Source organism: Euleptes europaea, chromosome 14 (assembly GCF_029931775.1).
Source record: "Euleptes europaea isolate rEulEur1 chromosome 14, rEulEur1.hap1, whole genome shotgun sequence".
Taxonomy (NCBI): Eukaryota; Metazoa; Chordata; class Lepidosauria; order Squamata; family Sphaerodactylidae; genus Euleptes; species Euleptes europaea.
The window spans coordinates 9,313,142-9,336,557 of record NC_079325.1 but is presented as its reverse complement, the minus strand read 5'-3'; the positions used below and the strand labels follow the sequence as shown (position 1 = coordinate 9,336,557).

The 23,416-nt window shown below is 47.2% G+C and overlaps 1 protein-coding gene across 1 annotated transcript in view; it reads right to left on the bottom strand.

Annotated features, from left to right (window-relative positions):
* Positions 1-1,016: 1,016 nt before the first annotated feature.
* Positions 1,017-23,416, bottom strand: part of IGSF9B (immunoglobulin superfamily member 9B) — a 133,968-nt gene continuing 111,568 nt past the window's right edge. The window contains exons 17-20 of the mRNA XM_056860745.1: positions 22,703-22,748; positions 20,021-21,649; positions 2,014-2,135; positions 1,017-1,247 (exon numbers count right to left, since the gene is read on the bottom strand). Of these exons, the coding sequence (XP_056716723.1) occupies positions 1,024-1,247; positions 2,014-2,135; positions 20,021-21,649; positions 22,703-22,748 (2,021 nt within the window). The 3' untranslated portion in view covers positions 1,017-1,023. The remainder of the gene's footprint in view (positions 1,248-2,013; positions 2,136-20,020; positions 21,650-22,702; positions 22,749-23,416) is intronic.

The following is a 23,416-nucleotide window of genomic DNA, read 5'->3' as shown; positions in this document are numbered from 1 at the left end:
TGATTCAACTGTGCAAAATACAACACACACTCTAATCCTAGGTCTTCATTTGACAGATAAGAAAGTAAACTATAATTTGTTGCTGTTGTTTTTCCCCCCACGCAGAATATTCAGACATCAAGATAGGCGTGACAGTTGAGACGCAGGGAATTTGTTTCGTGCTGGTAGGTTTTTCTGTTACGATTTTTGCAACGCTTAAATAAAGTTATCGGATCCGGTGGGTCATCGGTTTGCAGCTTGGAATCTTTGACACTTAATTGCATCTTGCGGTGTCCCAACCTGTTTCCTGAATTCAGGCTAGCTTGTTTGCTCCCACCCGTCCCCCCAGTGTTTTCTACCTAAAGTGAACACACACTGTATAAATATACATTGTATCCTGCATCTATGATGTTTCTTTTTTAAAAAAATCTATATATAAGTTTGGAATCCAGGTTGCAAAATTTCATCCCCTTTCCAGGACACATCGAACTGAAGCTACAGCATAGAGAAGAGGGTCCGAGGCTCACCTGATTCTTACGCAGGTAGTTATTTTAAAGCTCTCTCTCTCTCTCTCTGCTTTTCAGATACCAAGCTCCCCGGCTCTTACTTTGTCAGGCCTTCTGCCGGAGATCCAAACAAAGTGAACTTGGATTAACTACGCTGGGCTTGTCTTCCCTTCCTCTTTTTTTTCTCTTTTTCAAAAGGATATCTCCTATCCTCATGGATTGCATTGCAACTGAAGATGCCGTAGGAAGATGTAAACTCCTCCCTGCAGTGGCTAAAGACTCGACGCTCAGTTCTCCCCTTGATCAAATACCGCGCAAAAGGTTCTGCGCATCGTATGTGATATTAATTGCTTGCGATGCACGGTCACCCCTGTCAGCACCCAAAACAAGACTGAAGTCCGCCCCCAGATATATTAACCACACACCTGCACTTCAGTGTCTTCTCCACCCGCCGTTCCACCACAAACTCTGCTCGCCACGTGATCTTTGCACCCCGTTCCCCCGCCTTCCCCTTGTCCCTTCTCTGGCTGGTGCTACTCTAAAGTAAGGTCGCGTGCCCACTGGAATCGTCATGGTCCACACTGTTGAGAATGGCTGTCTGATCCTCGGGAACCTGCCTGTGGCAGAAGTCGTCCTTCAGCGCTGACAGGCGGGCAAAGGGGTCCTGGCGAGGGTGGCGCTTCTTCTTCCGGAGACAGACAGCTTCGTCGGGCCACAGTACCTGAGAATTAGGATGTTGCTGAACCTGGGAAGCAGAACCATCTGGAGGGAAACGACAGAACAGAACGAAGGGACGGTTAAGCCTTTGTCCGGGCATCCTAAGAAGACCCACGGCCATTTTTTAAAAAGCCAAAAGCAAGTAACTGAAAAACAAAAAAAGTGTGCAGAATATCACCAATGTGCAATCGTTATTTTCGCAGACAAAAAGTTTTAAAGTGTAGGAACAACAACAACAAAAGCCTTGATACAGGAAGGTTGCTCTATGCGGTTGAGGAGAACATGGAGGAAGATGTAATTCATGGGGTTGCCGTGAGAATGGATGAACCTTAGCCAGGATTTAATCTTAATAAAAGACACAGATCAAGGTGGGGGGGGGAATAAAGAGGAAGAGGAATTAGGAGAGACTGAGGCGAGCTTGAGGAGCTGGGGTGGATGGGAAGAGGAAATGAGAGAAAAAGTTGGGGCTGAGTTTCAGGCAGTCAACAGGGCAGCCCGATAGGAGAATTGTGTGAAGTAACAGCTCAGGAGAAGTACAGACTAGGGTTAGGGGTGGGGCTATAAACTATCTTTATGGAGGCAAATATCCTAAGGCCAAAAACCTAGCAGGTGGATCTTTCACCTCTGAAGATCCCAAGGAACAGGTGACCTCTCACACAGATCGAAATCCGGAGAGAGGAGCAACCCGTGAGCCGAAAGGCAGAATCAATTCCCATTCCAAGTCATCGACTTCAATGAGCATTGTGCCGGGCCCAGAGGGGGTACAGGCAGGGAGGAGATTAGTCGGGAGTCTCGTGTTCCTCGCACTCACTGATCTGTTTTTTGGATTTCGAGGAGCCCTTGGATGGCTTTTTGGGCTTCTTTATCCGCTGGTATTTCAGAGCTTCGAGCCTCTCAGGTGCAGCAGCGTTCCGGGTTGGAGATGGACGTTTTCTAGAAAGACAAAACAGACAAGCGCCATCAGTGGCCCTCTGCCATATTCTGTCTCAAGGAGGTCTCTGTCTGCTGGGAACAGGGCATAAAACCTCCGCCAGATCTGTCACGGAAAAGGAAAAGGTGAGGAAGCCGAGCGTGGCAGAAGAAAGCCCCTCCCACCACACTGTAGTCGGAGGTGAAGCCATTTCCTCACCTCTTTGCAGGTAATCAAGGTTATCCCCCCACCAAGGATGTCCACAACCAGCATTGTCACTACTTTCTCTAGGGATTTTAATTGCTGACCCCCTGACCATTACTGATCGGGTCGAACCAGGCAAAGGTTATAGAAAGACGTTAGACACCAGCCCGGGTTATTCCTGCGGACAAAATCGTGGCTCCCGTGAAGGGCTGTGTGTCTAGAGGAACCTGACGAGCCACACTGGAAAAAAAAGATATAAGGTCTTTTTATATATAAAAAAAGTAAAATTGGCACGAGGCTCTTGGTTTAATGTTATCTGCAATTCCAAAGCAAAAAACCATTAAAGTTGAAATTGCTGGGTCTGATAAGGCACTTTTGGAAATTAACAGGGAGAAAGAACAAAAAAAAAAGGCACATTCAGGTGTTCTTAATGGCAGGGCAAAATTACCAGATCTGGCAACAGAGGATGCGTCCCAACCACACAACGAAAAGAGAGAGAGAGAGGGAGGGAGGGAGGCAAGAAGGTTATAAACTGAACATGGAGGGAACTCACAAGCTGACAGATGCAATGAGGGAAAACCTTTAATCCTGACCCATTTCCAGTATACATTTATATCGTCCATGTATTTTTGAGGATTGACTTAAAGCTTCCATACGTTCATAACAAACACACACTGAGCAAAGAGAAGCAAAGCTCGCAAGCCGTCTTGCAAGCAACAAGGGTGGGGAGGTAGCAGACCTTCTCGAATACTAGGGTTGCCAGCTCCGAGATGGGAAATACCTGGAGGTTTTGGGGGCGGAGCCTGAGGAGGGCGGGGTTTGGGGAGGGACTTCAATGCCAGAGTCCAATTGCCAAAGCAGCCACTTTCTCCAGAGAAACTGATCCCTATTGGCTGGAGATCAGAAAAAGAAGAGTTGGTTTTTATATGCCAACTTTCTCTGCCACTTAAGGGAGAATCAAACCGGCTTACAATCACCTTCCCTTCCCCTCCCCACAACAGACACCCTGGGAGGTAGGTGGGGCTGAGAGAGCTCTAAGAGAACTGTGACTCACCCAAGGTCACCCAGCTGGCTTCATGTGTAGGAGTGGGGAATCAAACCTGGTTCTCCACTGCTCTTAACCACTACACCATACTGACTCTCAGTTGTAATAGATGGCTCTCAGTTGTTATAGTAGGAGATCTCCGGGGAGTACCTGGAGGTTGGCAACCCTATCGACTACAAATGACTGTCCTAGTCCGGTATCAGGGTCTGTCACGTTCACTGAATCACCCCTCTTAAACTACCTAGGATTCAACTGGTGGGAGCACTTTAGCCAAAAACATATTTACTCTAGATAACACCTACCATCAATATTTATAGAACTTAATCTGGGCTTTCTAATTCATCAAACTTTTCTCTCTCTCAAAGCCATGTTTTATTTGATGGACAGGGAGAAGGAGAAGAACGATACAAAGTAAATGTTGTTGTTTTTTTAAAATGTAAGCACACATACCATCTATGGTCAGACTTTATGAGGTTCCTATAAACCACTGCCGAATTCCCGCTCCATTCCAGGGTCTTGAACCTTAGTCCTAGTTAGCCATTATTACAGTATAATAAGTTTCAGAGGATTCCTGTGTAGGTCAACGGTAGAACAGCTAGATTCAAGTCCAGTAGCACCTCTTCCTCATATCTGACGAAGGGTTAATTCTCAAAAGCTTGCGCCCAAAAATCTTGTTGGCCTCCAACATGTTACTGGACTCGAATCTTGCAGGTATAATAAGTAAAGAGTTTGGGAGATAGGAACAAAATGTCCAGATAACTAGGCAACAGTTCATTACAGTGGCTACCGAAAACCCAAATGAGTCAAGTGATCGAAAGGTAATGTTTGGTCTTCTATACTATTCTTTCCTCTGTCTCATTTTCTAGGTTATGATCACGATGGGTGGCCGATATGAAGAAAACTGATATGCTTTCTCACATGATGCTGGAGTTTCCCCCTTTCAAACTCCAACGTTATCAATGGATCACTCTACTTTAATGAAATTACCCGCCACCATAACAGATGATAAAATAGTCCCCTTTTTGCTGGTGGATAGAGAACCAAGTATAACATTGGCAGTGGCCAGGTATCTCTCCACCATATTTTCCTTAAAGAAACAGATTTATTTATTTTTTTAAAAAACACCTCCCTATTAACTGCTTAAGACCTGTGGGTCATGGGAGCTTGGAAGGAAAATGGAAAGGAAAGAATGGGTAGCCATGTTAGTCTGCCACTAGAAGTAAAAAAGAGTAGGAGTCTCCATGGAAGGCACCACCATTTATACCCTGCCAGAAATTTTGTTAGTCTTTAAGGTGCTACTGGACTCCTACTCTTTTCTACTGCTAGTGCAGATTAACACGGCTACTCATCGTGATCCATCTCCATGGAAGGCACCATGTTTATACCCTGCCAGAAATTTTGTTAGTCTTTTAGGTTACGAACAGATTTTTTTTTAAAATCAAACTTAACACTTCCGCTATGGGGATGAGGAAGGGGGTCCCTCTCCATGGCTTTTAATGACAAGCTGATAGTAGCATGCCTGACATTTCTAGGTGCTCGGGCATTCTGGTATTGCTCTGCAAAGTCCCAACCTCCTCCATCTTCACCTATAATGTTCACAAAGGTCTTACATTTTTTGTCATTTTGAAAAGGCGCTATTGGAAGCTTTGAAAAAGATGTGGGGAACAAAGATGAAAATGGAAAACTAGTTCTATTGAGCTGGTGAGTATGATGGGGGGGGGGGAGGGAAATAAACCTAGCATAGCTGCCCAATTCCTAACTTCAGATAGTAAAGAACCAGAGAGGGCTCCCAATAGCAATGGCAGTAATTCTGTGCTTAGGACAAGAGTCCAGATGCAGAGATTCCAGAGAGGAAGCCATTATTAGCTTGCTGAATTAAAAATAAAAGGTGTCTTGTCGCACCGGAAAGACTACAGATGGATTACGGAAGAAGCTTCTGTTAATCGGAGCCTACTTCGCCAGATGCATAAAGAGTGTCCTTGGTTAGCAGACGTACCAGTATTTTGGCACAGAGAAAATGTAAACAATTAAGTCAAAAGACAATGAAATGGCAAGAGGTGCAGTCTGTGGCATCTCCATGCAAAAAACAAAGGCATACAAATAAGCACACACACACCCATCACTGCCTAATTAATCCATGTTCAAACTTAGGATGCACAACTGAAGAAAGAAAGAACAAAAAATATCCTTTAAAGGGAAACTCCTGTCCCTCCAGCATCATTCAAAGATTTTTTAAAACAATTTTATACCCCACTGTTCTCCTCGGATCATCTCATGGTTCTTCCAGATCATCTCAGAGCGCTAGCCGGAAAATATGTTGCTAGAAACCAAAAACCTGGCTCTAAGAACTTTGGTGGCAAGAAGGTAGGGCTCTAAGACAGTTGTCATAGTTACTTCCAGTGCAAAATTGAACTGGTTTGAATTTTCCAATGCAAAGGATGTCAGCAGAGAGAGACGTGCCCCTCTGTATCGAGAGACAATAATTGCCTAAGGCAGTTCTCAATTGGATATCTGAAGTTCAAGCTGTCTGTGATGTTGCTCTTTTTCTTTGAGCAGCTCTTTGAGTTTTTTCAGGCCCCTTCCCAACACTGTTCAGCTGGCCTGTACTGAGAAGCCACTAACTAATTAAGGGGGAAGTTTGATTAGAATCTGGGTTTGGACCTCCTGAGTTACGGCCCTATAGAATCAACTGCCCTGTAAGACTGGACTTCATAGGCCACGTACAGATAATACAAAGATTTTTCTTAAACTTCTACTAGTCACATTGAAATGTTTTGAGGATGCAAGAGGAAAGAAGCCTCCATGAGGCATATGTAAGGCTGCCAGCTCCGGGTTGGGAAATACCTAGAGATTTTGGGGTGGAGCCTGAGGAGCGCGGAGTTTGGGGAGGGGGGGACTTCAATGCCATAGAGTCCAATTGCCAAAGAGGCCATTTTCTCCTGGGGAACTGATCTCTCATCGCCTGGAGATCAGTTGTAATAGTGGGGGATTTCCAGTAACCACCTGGAGGTTGGCAACCCTAGGCATATGAAGCTCACTGCCTGCACTCTGAAAAAGGGCTGTCTCACACAATCTTGTGTGGAAAGAGGAGGGGAAGGCTTAAAGGTAAAGGTCCCCTGTGCAAGCACTGGGTCATTCCTGACCCATGGGGTGACATCACATCCCGACGTTTACTAGGCAGACTTTGTTTATGGGGTGGTTTGCCAGTGCCTTCCCCAGTCATCTTCCCTTTACCCCCAGAAAGCTGGGTACTCATTTTACCGACCTCGGAAGGATAGAAGGCTGAGTCAACCTTGAGCCGGCTACCTGAAACCAACTTCCATTGGGATCGAACTCAGGTCGTGAGCAAAGCTTGGACTGCAGTACTGCAGCTTACCACTCTGAAGGCTTGGAGGTCCGCAAAAAAATATTTCCCCAGACTGGGAATTCTCTGGTTGCTAAAGTTTTAGAGCTACTGTGTTGTGAAAACATACAAGGGCAAACACCAGTATGGAAGCATCAAGCTGGGCCAGGAACAGCTGGAGCATCAGAAGTTTGACAAACAGTCCACAGAATCTTCTGTCTGATGTTTACTTAGATAAAAGTAAGGTAAAATGGCCAGGTGGAAGAAAGTGGTCCTGCTTACTTATGCAGCCGATGATTAAACTTCAACTGTGCCAAAGGCAACAGCAGCAAAGAAACGCAACCCGATTTTGCATCCACTTGATTAATCTTGCAGAACATTTTGAATCCCACATAGAATGAGGAGGGTCCTACTTGACTATAATGAAATGCTAATCCAGGAAGCTTTATTTGCAAAGAAATAATCAACTGCACAGTGGTAGTTGAGAGGTACACTATGCCTTGTACATCATTATACAATTCTTCACCTTAACAGTATCAAAAATGAACAGAAGTGGTTGATGGTCTGTGGAAAGGTTAATCATCAGTATATTTACTTGGAAGTAAGTCCTATTAATTTCAGTGGGCATAAGCTTTATTACAGCTGGGAACTGAAACCTTGGCTGGGAAGAGAGTGGGGCATAAGTTGAATAAAATAAATAAACATTTCTGTAAATATTTTCAGCTCGCTGAAGAATAACATTCTACGTGCAAGATACTTACCTGCAAAAAAGTGGAAGCAATTCTTTGAACAGAAGGAACTGCAAATGGCTATTTTCTTTGCTAGTTTGGATCCTACCTAAACTAAAGCAGCATGGGCTTGCCATTTTACAGAGTCCTTGCCTGTTGCTGATAGTGCCACCCTCATCTTTGCTGGACCTTATCACTGTTCCCCCATTAAAATAGCTGAGCAGCTTGCTGTTGCACATGATGCCTAGCTATTGCGCTTCCTTCCCCATTTTGCGCAGTTGGCCCAGTGTGCAATAAGTTGTCCCTTCTTGTTTCACAGATTCATGGCAATGATTCAGAAATATGTTGCTATGGTGGCGATACCTACCTGCAACTAGGAATACTGCAAGTGATCTCTGCTCCCGAAAATGATGGACATCTGTTATATCTCTGCTTAAGATCACAACCAAATTATGTCTAAACCTTTGCAAATTCTAATCTCATTCATTCCTTTTAAGCCATAAACCGGGGGGGGGGGGTGTCACAATGGCTTTCCAACATTCAACAGTACCCACCCATTAAGGTTGAAGATATCATGCATTTTTTTTTAATATAAACTAGGCAGGATTTGAAATGAGGTTGGAAGAGAAGAACATTACTCTGATGCAACCAAGTTCAAGGCTAAGAACAGAAAATCTGCCTTTTAAAATCAGACCAAGATCCATGTTGCCCAACATTCTATTTACAACAGTGGTCAACCAGATGCCACTGGAAGCTCAGAGGAATAGTCTGAATATGATAGCATTTGGTCCACAGAGAACCTTTAAGTTACACCCGAGGCTAACCACTGTGAAGGTTCCTTGAATCACATGTCACAATAAACTCTGATATCAGATTCTGCTCAGCGCTCGGACAGGTAACTTATTCCTGAGCCATCAAGTTTGCAAGTGTCCCCCCTGTTAAGTGACGGCTAGGCTCCACTAAGAGAAGACTAATATGGCAGCTCACAACACTCAATGCTCCTCCTAGAGCAGCCAGCTCCAAGAAGAGGAGAGATGTGCCGTTTCTTTCTGGAACAGTGGAGCAACGCCTTTGGACGTCAACAAGAAGGACTTCGGGAAGGAGTTGTGGCACTCTGCAAGCTCGCTATGGCAGCTTGCCGTGAGTTATTACTTCTTTGTGTCTTCTGGATGGGCTGCGGGTTGGAACAATGGAGGAAGAAATGCAAGGGAGGATCGCACAGTCTTTGCTCAACGTTGGGATAGTGCATCCAAAGAAGCTTCTGGAAAGAAGGATGCAATGGGCACGGTTCTCCCAGCGCACCGGATTCCAGACTCTCAGATGCACAGGCATTTTAAAGCAAAGAGCCCTCTCCCTTTCCTTTGTGGAGGGTCAACAGCTTCTATACTGGTGTGGTGGTGTTATATAGCAACTTGGCAAGGTGAGACAGTGAAAATTGGCAGAAACAGCAAGGAGCCCGATCCCGTCCCCCGAGTGTTCAGCTGCTGCCGCAGCAGCAACACCACCAGCAGTGCAATGGCAGAAGAGGGAAGCTGATAAAGAGCAGGGCACACACCAGAGAAAGGCATCCTTTCTAGAGGGTTTGCAGGGACAGCACAACTTGTCTACACAACAGATTTTCACCATGCGGACCAGAAAGGGATGGAGAAGGGGGAAAAGGGAAACGGTGTTGGGTCGGGAAGAAAGGGGAAAGACTGTGGGGGGAGGAGGAGGAGGAAGGAAAGCAAGAGGAGAAAGAATAACAATGGAACCAGGAGTGAGAAAATAAAGACAAAGCAAAAATAATTTATATATATATATTAAAAATAATTCTAAACAAAAGAAAAAAGCACTCAGACAAGAGGACTTACAACTTCTCCAAGCCAGAGCGAGTGTGAAATGCATGCAGAGGACCAGCACATGGACAGCCTTTAAAGGGGAAAACTGTTTTCTTCCAAAAAAAGACAGACAAGTCCTCATACTCCAAAGAAATACGCCAGAGTGACAACTGTGTGCTGGGCACATAGGAGTCCTTCCCCCCCCCCAAGACTTCTCTAAGACTTTGAACAGAAGGTGCTGTCCCACTTAAGGGAAGAGCACGCAAGACAGAGTACAGCAGCAAAAAACTGCGGGCTGTTCACCAACATGCCTTGTGGCTTTTGGGTTTCCCACTGCAGTTATGTGATCGGTGCTGGGAACTTCCTGGTTAAAACAGATATACACAATCAACACAGTACATGCAGGGATATCATAGGTATACACTGCGATTCAGCAGGAGCACAAGACAAAGCATAGGACCATTGCTCAGAGGTAGAACACATGGAAAGTTTCGGGTTAAGCGCTTGACATCTCTGGTTAAAGTATCTCAGGCAGCAAGACCTTTCTTTGCTTGTGATCCCAGAGAGCAGGTGATGCTGAGCTGGATCGTCCAAACGGTCTAACCTCCGACAAGGCAACTTTATCCTACGTTCACACAATGTAGCACTTGGCACTGAACTTAGCTTCTTGAAAATCCCAGATTTCATTAAAAAAAAGGCAAGTTTGCAGCCTTTATGGATGTGAAAGTAAGCTTGTACGTGGGCGGACAACACCCCTTGACATCTCAGCATCTGAATAAGATATTCAATGCAAAATAAGAGAAATTATTCTGGCTCATTCGCATAAAGTATACAGGGTTGAGACACTCAGCACTTCCACTACTGATGAAGGGAGCTTTGACTCTCAAAAGCTTACACTGCACAAATATTGTTAATCTCTAGGGTGCTCCTGGAAGTGAATGTTCTACTGTAGAATTACAGCCCTTAGGAGGCCAGGAAGGCATTGCAAAGGTGTCCGGGCTACTTACACCGGCGTTAGTGGGCCGAATGCCAGCCGCCAGCCGCGCCACCCCGGAACTGACCGGTCCTTCCGCCAGCATACGAACGCCGCCAAAGACCGCACTGGCGTCCTGGGAGGCATTCCCGGGGTGTCCCGGGAGTTATTCCCGGGACGTTCCAGCACAGGGCTGGGGGAGGAGCCGTCGTGAGGCAGCCTCCTAAGCCCTTTCGGGTTGGGAATGCCCCTTTAAAAAAAAATTTATTATTTTATTTTTGCAAGTTACACCTCTCAGGAATGCACTGTAACTATTTATTTTATTTAGAGCCTATTCAAACTGCCTTGATAATCCATTTGAGCAGCAGGTTGCTCATGGATATTTTTTGTGTCAGTTCAGACGCAACCAGTTTGGCTCCTGGCTGCTTACAGATTTTTTTTTTTTTACCTGTTCATACAAAGCTGCTTGCATCCCATTTGCAAAGTGAGGTTGAGCCAGTTTTTATGAAAACTGCTTTCAACCATTTTCAGTTCTTCCTTATGAATCACTCCAGTGTGCAGTTTGAACTGCCTGGGGCGCTTTGGGAAGGACTGCGATTGTTTCCCCGCCTCTTTTGCCAGTGCGTCCTTTTGCAGCTTTTCTGAGATGTGCGTTATAGTGCTATAATGCAAATCTCAAAACGTTCAAAAAGAGAAAAAAAGCCGAAAAAGAATGCACCGGCAAAAAAGGCGAGAAAACAATTGCGGGGCGGTTCGAACTAGCCAGAGCACTTTAGAGATGGCTCATAGACTGATTGAAAAGAGCTGTATGAACACTCATCTTTGTATCGCTTTATTCCAAAATGGGCCATCAACGGATGACATCTGGTTTAGAACAGTAATCTGAAGAGGGCTTTATTTATTTACTTATTTATTCCTCCCAATGGGGACCCAACGCAGCTGACATCATTCTCCTTTCCTCCATTTTATCCTCTCCTCCATTTTATCCTCACAACAGCCCTGTTCAGGTAGGTTCAGCTGAGAGAGCATGACTGGCCCGAGGTCCCCCGCCGAGCTTCCCTTGGCACAATGGCTGGTGACTGAACAACAGCTAGCCTACGAAATAGCACTTCCAAGGTGGCTGCAGAAGGGGGCAGGTAACCTAGAAGCGTTTTTACAGAAGACATGTGATTTGGCTTAAAGCATAAATCAGGCCTATGCAAGTTATAACCAATACAGCTCACCTGCCCTGTCTAGCAACCAACTAGCTGTCTGCCAACCACTTGTGGTTTTGACATCTCAGTCAAGTGCCACAACGGGTGCCAAATTCTTAACAAGCCACCATGTTTGGCTGGATAGCCGCTACGGTCGCTAGGTCCCCTCTGACCACCTATAGGAGGTGGGGTGGTAGGGTTGCCAGCTTCAGGTTGGGAAACTCCTGGAGATTTGGGGTTGGAGCCTGGGAGGACAGGGACCTCAATGGGGTACAATGCCATAGAGTGCGGTACAATGCCGCCTTCAAAGCCGCCATTTTCTCCAGGGGAACTGATCTCTGTAGACTAGAGATGAGCTGTAATTCCAGGATTCCGCAGGCCCCACCTGGAGTCTGGCATCCCTAGGAGCCACATTAACCACAGCGGATCATATATTTTGCAGGCTTGCTGTAATTTGTTGTTGTTTTGCCGTCAAGTCATATCTGACTTATGGCAACCTTTGGTGGCATTTTCAAGGCAAGAGACATTCAGAGGTGGTCTGTCATTGCCTGCCTCCACATCATACCCCTGGTATTCCTTGGAGGTCTCCCATCCAAATACTTGCCAGGGTCGACCCTGTTAGCTTCTGAGATCTGACCAAATCAGGCTAGCCTGGGCTATCCAGGTCAGGCCACTGTCACTTATGCTGGGTTTTAAACACAACAGGCCTGCACAAGAGCTACTATGGAAATCCTTCTCACAGTTCTAGGAGGATATAAACTTTTTACATTGGATAAAGAGTCAGCCACTGCACCCAAATGCTTGTCCAAGACAACTACATTTGTTTGCCTTGTGGGAGAGAGTGGGAATCCATTCATACTCCTAGCACTGTCCTAGTCACATTGATCTACTACACAAGCCTCATAAACTACATCAGTCTCCATGTTTATGACTCCATAAAATAAGAAGTGGGAGACTCTTACTGGCCTGCTCATAAAGCTATCACAACTCTTTACCCACTGACAACTTTACAAGCCCAACTCATAAAGCAATCACTTGCCCTGTTCTTTATGGGATCCCTTGTTTAAAAACCAGGACGAACTGCTTATTATCTCATGTGCGGCAGAACAACCCATTCCCTCTCGTTTAGGAGCGCCTTCCAGCAAATCAAAGTTACGTGCCATAAATAAGGGCTTGCGCCACTGTTGGCCCTTCAAGCCAAGCACCACCCATTTATGAACCCATCAACGGCTTAATAAAAATCCATTCTTGTCACCAGGCTAGAACTACAGAAACAGAAGAGATTGTGAAGCACCTGACAGCTGCTATAGAGCGGCCAGTGAACTGTGATCGATGGGTCTCAAGCCATGCAGATCTATACCCTGAGTTAAAATGTCAACAGTTCAAAAAAGGGCAACAAAAGTTAATTAAAGATTGGAACACCTTCCCTTCAAGGAACTGCTAAAGAACATAGGGGATTTTTATTTAGAAGAAAATACAACTGGGAACAGGAAGATGATAGAGCTTTCAAAATAATACTAGAACTCACGGACTCTCAATGAAGTTGATGGACAGTTTATTCAGGCCATGACAGAAGGAAGGACTTAACATATGAAACTCACTGACAAAAGCTGCAGGCTGCTAATTTAGATGTCTTTAAAGGGAGACTAGTCACCTTCTTGTAAGACACATCTATCAATGGCTATTAGCCAATGATGGTTAAATGGAACCTACAAGCTCATAAGAATATAAGAAAAGCCATGCTGGATCAGACCAAGGCCCATCAAGTCCAGCAGTCTGTTCACACAGTGGCCAACCAGGTGCCTCTAGGAAGCCCACAAACAAGACAACTGCAGCAGCATTGTCCTGCCTGTGTCCCACAGCACCTAATAGGCATGCTCATCTGATCCTGGAGAGAATAGGTGTGCATCATGACTAGTATCCTTTTTTACTAGTAGCCATGAATAGCCCTCTCCTCCATGAACATGTCCATTCCCCTCTTAAAGCCTTCCAAGTTGCCAGCCATCATCACATCCTGAGGCAGGAAGTTCTACCATTTAACAATGTGTTGTGTGAAGAAATACTTCCTTTTATCAGTTTTGAATCTCTCACCCCCCAGCTTCAGCAGATGACCCTGTGTTCTAGTATTATGAGAGAGGGAGAAAAGCTTTTCCCTGTCCATTCTCTCCATACCATGCATAATTTTATAGACCTCTATCATGTCTCTCCTTAACTACCTTCTTTCTAAACTCAACAGCCCTAAGCTCAGGGGCAGTGAACCTCTGAAAAAGTAGTTACTGTGAAGATAAAAAGATGGGGAGGCTTTGGCCTGTGTCCTTGTAGGCATTCCAGGGGCATCTGGTTTGCCTCTGTGTGAAACAGGATGTTGGACTGGATAGACTTTCGGCCTGATGCAGCAGGGATCTCCTTATGTTCTTAGGTTTCAAAACCAAATTCATTTTGCGGCTCCTGCCCCTCCACATATGTCAAAGTAACAGATTTTTGGAGCTGGCAATTTACAAACCACTTATCTTGGAGTGATGCACTTAAGTCGCAGACTTTCTCTACAGTAAGATCAGATCAGCGTGCCTGTTAGGTGCTTTGAAACACAGGCAGGACAATGCTGCCGCAGTTGTCTTGTTTGTGGGCTTCCTAGAGGCACCTGGTTGGCCACTGTGTGAACAGACTGCTGGACTTGGTTGACCTTGGTCTGATCCAGCAGGGCTTTTCTTAGATTTTTATAACTTGGAAGGCTTTAAGAGGGGAGTGGACATGTTCACAGAGGAGAGGGCTATCCATGGCTACTAGTCAAAATTTATACTAGTCGTGATGCATACCAATTCTCTCCAGTATCAGAGGAGCAGGTCTATTATATTAGGTGCTTTGGAACACAGGCAGGACAATGCTGCTGCAGTCGTCTTGTTTGTGGGCTTCCTAGAGGCATCTGGTTGGCCACTGTGGGAACAGACTGCTGGACTTGGTTGACCTTGGTCTGATCCAGCAGGGCCTTTCTTATGTTCTTAAGATGGCTTGGTAAAGTTCATCCTAGGAACTCCAGCCCCCAGTAGGCTGACTGCAGCAATTAATAACATAACGTTAGCACCATGCCTGACCACGACGTCAAGGGGCTATAAAACGATCTTCATTTTAAGCAATGCATGAACAATCACTTCAGTTTTCATCACCTGATGTAGGACGTGAAGAATATACATATGCAAATCAGCCCAACAGGTTTGACTGTTTTTCCTTCTGCAAATCTTTGCTTTTACATTCTGGAAGATCCTGAGCTTGTGAATCATTCAATCAGTTTCGAAACTGGGAGTCATCCTAAACCTGAAAGTCTCCCCCCTCCTCCAAATTTCAACATTTGCAAAAGCACCAAGAAAAGGAGTTCTCTCAACTACTTCTGCCAAAAAAGATGGAAAGAGCATAACTAAATGGCTGGAAAAAACATAAGAACGTAAGAAAGGTCATGCTGGATCAGACCAAGGTCCATCAGGTCCAGCAGTCTGTTCACACAGTGGCCAACCAGGTACTGGTTTGAGGAAATGGAGTGGGGGAAAGGAAATGCCTCAAACAGAAACAAAGCTTCCCAAATATACGGCCACGTTATCATGTATTATTCAATACCTCTTCCTGACCAGTGGTAGCTCTCCAAGGAGTGCCATATAAGGTTACCACCACTGGTGCTACCCCACCACTGCCTCTCACTGTGCTCACCTCAAAGCCAGAATAGCCAATGCCTTCCTCATGCCCTGGACATCTTTAAAGGCCGGCAGCCAGCCACATGTGCCCTGTAGAGCTTTCAGACATCATTGAAGTTTGGGAAACCCTATAGGTCTTGCATTGCTTGCCATGCTGTCTTGGAGATCAAGGAGTGTTAGCTGCTTCCGGGGTGGGGAGTGCAAGGCAGCCACCCTAATGACAATGGGGGAAAGGAACAAGCAGCGGCTACAGAGGCTGCCAGCCACCCAGATCTACTGCCTGAGGCTATTGTCCTATTGGAAAGCTGACTAGGTTTCTGCCATTCTTCGCCTTCTTGGAGAAGACCAGCTTCCCCTTCCCTAACCTCATGACCCCACCTCAACCCCCAATGTATTTTTATGAATTCATCACATTCTGACCACCAAGATTAATCTTCTCTGGAACCTACAACAGACTGTCCTAAAACCCAGTTCAAGCAAGCAGCAGATGGGTCAGCAGAACTGGTCCTGTCATACCGTTTCAGAAGAGTTCAGTCTTGTAATCCCCCACCTGCCATCTGAAGTGGCACATTCCAGGAATGGTTTTAACAGCCAACGGGGGTCACTTGGGCATAAGTTGAGACAACGCAAAGGTTTCTTTAATCCCTCCCTCCCAGTGTGAATATCAACATTTGGCAGAAATGTGCCCTTATTCGTCACAGTTGCCCACAACTAGTTGGCTGCACCTTGGCTCATGCACAAGAGTCAGATGCTGATGTGCAACTAAGGGAAGAACTCTGTCAAAGCCTTTTTTGGAGTTCACATCAAAGTGTACATGTGTGCCCAAGACACTTTTGCTTGCATGTCAGTTCCCAGTGGGGGGAAAAGACCGAGCTCAAAGTAAAGAGAAGATGTCTCGGGCCCAGAAGCTAGACAGAAAGCCCTTGACACCTGTGGTCTATCCCTGCTTTATACAAAGAAGGAAAGGAACTTGACAAGGCCCTTCCCGCAACGTTGGTACTGAAACTCATAAACCTGCCCTGACAGACTGTACCATTCCCCACACGGACTATTCTTGTGTGTGTAAAGCGCTGTCAAGTTGCAGCCAACTAACGCGAACCCACAGCACTTCCCAGGCAAGAGACAAACAGATGCGGTTGGCCGTTGCCTGCCTCTGTGTAGCAATTCAGGTCTTCCTGGGTGGTCTCCTATCCAAACACTCACAAGGGTCTGTCCTGCTTAGCTTCTAAGAGCTGATGAGACCGGGCTAGTCTCGTTCGCCTAAGTTACGACAAGCACCATGCTCTTTTGTACAAGCAAACGTCCCAAGCAAGAGATCTGAGTTACTGCAGAACGGGGAAACCCAAAAGCCACAGAGGCCGAGCGTGCAAAGGTTTGTCTTGGATTTTGCAATAACTTATTCCCCTTTAAAGGAAAAAAAAATATGTGTGTGTGTTATTGAAAAAAGCCCCTTTGATACGCCCTCCCATGCCCCTCTCCCCAACCACGCCCCACAGTCCCGGCACCAGCCTTTCAGACATCGATCACCCTTACCTATTGAGCTGAGGAGTGGCTTGTCTCGACAACACTGCCCAGATAGCTGAGATTAATCAAAAACAAAGCAGTTATAAACACCCGCAAGGAGCCAAGCTCCACAAGACATCAGCACGTCAAAAGGAAAAAAAAAGAAAAAAGAAAAAGAAGAGAGGGGGGGGGAGGAAAAAAAACTCCAAAAAGGAAGAGTGAGGGGGAAAAGGGGGCAAGAAACTCAAACACCAAAAAGCAAACGAACAATGCTGGAGAGAAAAAACAAAAAAACTGCCAGGGAGAAACAAAGAAAGGACAAAGAAAGCGAATGGGGGGTATGGCTTTGCAGTGAAAACGAACAAGGGGCACCCAACGCAAAGGGCGGAGCTATACTATAGACTTTGCTGCTTGAACAGTCATTTCTTCTTCCCGGGTCATCTTGGGAGCTGTAGTGCTGAGCAGGGCGCTGAGGCTGACCTTACCATGAAGTTGGATGAAGTGGTCTACCTCGGGGGGAGGGGGAGGCAGATTTCATAGTACCATAAAAGAGCAGCCAATTAGAGATGATTCGATTCATTATTATTTGGGGCTTCCCCCCCAACCCGCAAGGGGACATTGTTTGGCTGGGTGGAATGGGCTCTGTGTTTCTAACAGATACTCAGCACCTCGTCAAACTCAAAAGCCATGACAGTCACAGTAGCATAGAACCTATTACAGGAGTAGTGTCGAACTCATTTGTTACAAGGGCCAGATATGACATAAATGTCACTTGGTGGGGCCTGGCCATGCCTCACCAGCCCAGATCAGGATGGGGGGGGTGGCTGCCTCAGCTGGCTCGTGGGCCGGACAAGAGCTCTCAAGGGGCCGGATCCGGCCCATGGGCCATATGTTTGACACCCCTGTATTATAGGTCTGTAGCGTTGATGTGCCCTGAAATATCTCTAACTAGGGATGTGCAAAAAAAAAAAAATCCTGTAAAATTCGGGTTCAGGTTTATTAGGCCTGATTTTTTTCAGGAAACCCGAAATAAGCCAAATTCCCATACCGGTAAATATGGGAATTCGGTTTATTTTCAGGTTTAGCCAAAACAATTCTGCCCTAGGGGACATTTTTTTGAGGTAGAGCCCCCAAACTTGCAGGGTAGCTTGCAGGGACTCTCCTTGCAAGAACCCCCAAGTTTGGTGAGGATTGAGTTGGGGGGTCTGAAGTTATGGGGTCTAGAAGAGGTCGCCCCCTCCCGCCTCCATACACAAGCAGGAAGGTAAGAGCCAGATTATTTCTTCGTTCACTAATCGGCTAATGCTTGTCTATGGAAGAGGGAGGGACGACCTCTCCAGAGCCCATAACACCAGACCCCCTGACCCAATCTTCACCAAACTTTGGGGTTCGTGCAAGAAGAGTCCCTGAAAGCTACCCTGAAAATGTGGGACCTCTACCCCCCAAAATGCTCCCACAGGAGCTTCTCAAAAAATCCCCATTGGTTTATATTGTGAGAACTTTCAATCAGCCCACGTCCGCAGGATTGTGCCTACGTAGCAAAAGTAGGCTGCTTGTGTATGGAGGAGGGAGGGGACGACCTCTTCCAGACCCCATAACTTCAGACCCCCGACCCAATCTTCACCAAACTTGGGGGTTCTTGCAAGGAAAGTCCCTGCAATATACTGTGCAGGTTTGGGGGCTCTACCTAAAAAAATGCCCCCACAGGAACTTTGCAAAGCCTGAGTAGAACCCGAAAAAGCTGGGAAATTACCCCATTTTCTTTGGGAATGGCCAATTCGGCTTTTGCTATCCCCCCAGGTTTTGGAATTCGGTAAACACAAACCCGAAATTTACTGAAATGGCTTTTTTCGGCTTATTTTCGGGTTTGGGTTTATCAATATGCACAGCCCTAGTCCCTACGGATGAGAATGGTGAGAGTGTCAAGAACCCATTAGGTTGTCGATCTCTCTCTCTCTACATATGTCATATTTCATCTATTTTAAACGACACCTCTTTAGAGGATGCTTGGGTGTTGTTATCTTATAAACCTCTAAAGTGCAAAGATACCCCTCCTATTCGGTCTCCTCAAATCAGCACACGATTACCATGCTGAATGGGCTTCTAAATGTCTTAAGATCTTCCTGGTAACAGAGAGTGTCAGAGGAATCCACGGGGGGGGGGGGAACCGCAGGGTGAGAAGCCAATCTCTCACACTGTGCTCCCATACCACAGCTTCTCCTATAGTAACCCAAGCCACTAACACTAACTCACGCACTAGACCAGCCACGCACACCAACACACCACGCTCCTTTCTCACCTTTTAAAAGCTCCCTTCCCTTCCCCTCCAGTGTAGTTTCTCTTCAGCTGCCTGCCTCGAGCAATTAAATGCTGGTTTCCACAAGGCAGGGGTCATAGAGGGAAGGGAGATATACAAGCATCACTACATGGAAAACCAAAATTTGTTTCGGACAAAGACAAAAAGATGGAAGGAGAGCATGGCCTACGAGGTGCTGAGAAAGACAGAGGCAGGGAGGGGGGGAGAAGGAAGAGACAGTAAGAAAGAGACGCTTTGCCTGGTGCAACCCTGGTACCTGGAAAACAAGCTGCCGGAGATGAGCAGCTGCAATCTCTTGCCTGGACAGGATCCGAGCATGCCGACAGCCTCCTGATTTGACTTCTGTGTGTTTGGGGTGGATTGTTTTTTTCCTCTCCTGACAAGCTGTTCGTGTGGCTAATGTCTCGTTCTCTCTCCTGGCCCAAGTCTCGGGGGCTGCAGCACCCCTTTTGGAGATGGTTGTGGTAAAAGGCAGCTTGGGTGGCCATGTTTCGGTCATGGTGGATGACAAACCCGCTCTGGGGGGAAGGGATGTGAAGAAGGCAAAGAGCAGACCCAAGGCCTTACTGTCCCAGGAAAGCAAGCAGCCAGGAACTAGAAGAGGAAAATACTGGTAATTTCTCGGGTCACGTGCCCAACAGTGGGGAAGAAAAGAAAAGAAAAGAGACCCGAACTTGTAACTTTACACAGTCAGACCCTCTTCATTCATCCCAGCACACAACTCCCAAACCAGAGTAAGCCTGAATATTTTACTTCTTGTGAGGGCAGAGGTGGACTCTTGAGCTTAAGAATGACACACAATCACAAACTAGCCCCCCAAAAATAAGGTACTCAGTTTATCTAACCTACTGCGGTGGGCAGTAAAGATATGGGGGAAAGGGCCAATGGGATGTAGCCCAATAGCACACGTTAAAGGGGAAGGAACCTTATCAATGCCAGCTGGAGCTCATCTCCAAAAAGGATGCTGCAGCGTGCCTAAGAAAACTCTATGAAACGGTTGATGATGGCAGGGGGAGAGCTCATGGGGAGGGCGGGGGGCAGGTGAAGGGGGAAGGGAAAGGAGGGCTGGGTTAAAGGGAGCAGGAGATTTCAGCCCACTTACCCTGAACTGGTTGTCGGTGTCGGCTCCGGCCTAAGAATCTCCTCCCCGGCTCTCCTCGGCGAGGGAATCGGCCCGAAGACATCCATCGGCTCTACCGGCAGGGAGGGGCACTGAGTGGGCGGATAGCCAGTGGCCAAAGAGGTGAAAGCCATGGCAGGACGGAAGCTGGGACTCCCTCCTCGGCTGCTCGGGGCAGGGGATCCCGTCGACGGAGTGGACTTGCGGGAGAAGCTGACCGCCGCCGGAGGCTGCAGGGTGATTTCGGAGATTTCTGCCTGCTGGATGAGGCCCGGCCGGGGTCTGGCTCGCGCCGTCAGCTCCGGGGAGCTGTTGCGGGAGCTGAGGGGGCTTTGGGTCAAAGGGGAAAGCCTCGAAGGTTGTAGCACCACCTGATGTAAACTAGGCTCGGCCCTCCTGGCTTGCCGAGGGCTGGGCCGAGGTCTGGGTTGGGGGTCATACCACCTGGTATCCAGGCCGAATGTGCTTGTGCCGCTGTGGCTGACTGGCTCGGACGGCCCGTGGTAAGGCAACACAGGTATGCCCATGCCTTGACTGGTATGTCTTAGCTGCCCTTGGCTCACCATCGGTTGCATAGGTTTGTCCTGCCATTTAGTGGCGATGGGCAAAGAGGGTTGGCTCCTGCTCGGGGACTTGCCAGTCCAACTCTTTGGTGCCTCCAGGGCCAGAATGCCAGGGTAGGATGCAGGGACCTGGAGAGAGGAAGGTGGCGGCCCCCTAGGAAGACTGGCCTTTGGCTGCATGCTCTCAACCACTTCGCACTGGTGGAGCTGGTGAGGAAACATGATGGGCGAGGACTCCAGACCACTGAAAGGGAACTCGGACCGGCCCCACAGTTCCGGGGACCGGCCCCCCGTCGGCGTCTGAGTCAGGGGCAGCGTGCTGTTGGAAGCATTCTCTCCGTTTTCCTCTGGGATCGTTGGGTGTCCAAAGGGCCCTTCGAGGTGCAGAGGAGGAGAAGACATGACGGAACTGAGCGGGCTGACCTCGGGCATGTAGAAAGGTGGAGGATCCATCTCCCCTGGGCTGCTGCTGAGGTAACCATAATACGGGCCGTGGTGGAAGGGCCTGGGAGCCGGAGGCCGAGCCTGACCTGTAGCTTGCAGCCGGCTCTCCAGGGCCCCTGTCCCCTCTATGCCCCGATGGAACCTGGGACTATATGCTGGTGGCTGAAGATAAGACTCCTGGCTGGAGGAGAGAGGCGTCAACTGGGACTTGAGGGCTGTCACAGAGGAGGGCATAATTGGATCGTCGTTTTCTTCATCGGACTGGCGGAACTCCGGGTACATGTCGGTCTCCTCCACAAAGGGAAAGCCCTCTATCCGGCGGGTCTTGAGCGAAGGCTCCATTTCAGAAGGGTCCATGACGAAACGTCCATCCGGCCCCCGGCTGATGAGCTCGATAGGGGTGGTTGCCTCAGCTTCTGCCTCAGCCTTGGAGACGCTGTATTTCTTACTGCTGATGGCTCGCTTGGTCTTCTTGTAAAGAGACAGCTCCTTCTCCTTGCTGGGGCTCAGCATGCGCTTGGCGGGCGGCCCTTGATCGTCCGAAGACTCTGAGGGGGGCCGAAGTGTGCGGATGCTCTCGGGGCTCACCTTGCCAGAAGACAACCTGGACCACAGATATAGAATCATAGTTGGAAGGAACCACCAAGGTCATCTAGTCCAACCCCCTGCACAATGCAGGAAACTTACAACTACCTCCCCCCCACACACCCAGTGACCCCTACTCCATGCCCAGAAGATGGCCAAGGTGCCCTCCCTCTCATGATCTGCCTAAAGTCATAGAATCAGCATTGCTGACAGATGGCCATCTAACCTCTGCTTAAAAACCTCCAGGGAAGGAGAACTCACCACCTCCCGAGGAAGCCTGTTCCACTGAGGAACCGCTCTGTTAGAAAATTCTTCCTAATGTCTAGACGGAAACTCTTTTGATTTAATTTCAACCCGTTGGTTCTGGTCACATGTCATAAATTGTTATTATGGTTTGAATATTTTTTGCACTCTAAATACTATGAGCTTCAAAGTTCATGAGTACGTATCACAACACGCTGAAACAAAGCTAGAGCAGCTGAAACCTGCCCAGATCCGAGGTTGTAGATGCTGTTGTAGCTTGCTCAGAAGGGGAAGAATTCACAACCCTGAATTCTTCCCCTTCTGAGCAAGCTACAACGGTATCTACAACCTCGGATTTGGGCAGGTTTCAGCTATTCTAGCTTCGTTTCAGAGTGTTGTGATACGTACTCATGAACTTTGAAGCTCACAGTCTTTAGAGTGTGGACTGTCTTCTATTTATGTTATTAAATTCTATAATTTGAGTGTATGAGTTATAATATGTTTATTGATTCTGAGATATTTAGTTGTTGATGCCATTGTGCTGCTTTGTTTTGCACTATTTAAGGTTTCGGCATAGGTGTTCTATTTCGGTATGTTTTGAATATTCTTTGGTCGTTCTTATTCTTTATTATTAATACATCAACAGGAAAAGGAATGATCCTGAACAGCTCGCAGAGGTCTCAACCAATGTTTCTGCTGAATATCTAACTTGGCTCTGAAACTCTACATTAACCCCTGCCAATCCTGTTTTGAGGAGGCATGGTCCCATTGGTGAACGCTGCCCAATGGATCATGGGTTGGGTGGGATATATAACCCAGAGATACTTACGGCGATTCCAGACTCTTCCTGCAGTGGGTTATTGAGAGAGGAGGGTCTGAAAAAGAATGGAAGAAATAAGGTGTTGGAAGAGATTGTAACAGGAGGCTTTATTCCAGCGTCTGGGGAATCATCCATTTCGAGTGAGCCTGGGAAAAGAAACAGACTCAGAAAGGCCATTTGTGCAGGGCTCTTTCCCTTGCGGTCACCCCGCTGACTGCTTTGGGGCTTTCCTGTTGTTATGCATGCCTTTCCTGATCATCAGAGGTCGCCTCACTCTCCCCCCAGGTTTCCACGTGTTTTGCCCGTGTTTTCTGGGTGCTGTTTTAGCCAGAATCTGGAAAATGCAGGCAAACCACGTGGAAATGCGCAGGTAGCGCGAGGCGACCTCTGACCGTCAGGAAAGGCATGCATAATCAAAAGGAAGACCCGAAGAAGGCGGGGGTGACTGCGAGGAAACAGCCCTGCATAAATGGCCAAAGTTCCTCCCCCTGATTCCCTTTCCTCTTACTGACACTGAGAACAGTATACCAGAACCTGTTAGCTGAATAAACACTGCCGGGAGGAAGTTTTGCCTACACAATCTCACCCTTCATTTCAATTTCAAGCTTCATACATCACTGTTTTCTCTATAGGTGGCAGATGAATTTTAACACATCCAACACCTAACTTATCAGGCACACTTGCAGATTTCCCCCCCTAATTCTACGACTGACACAGGTCATT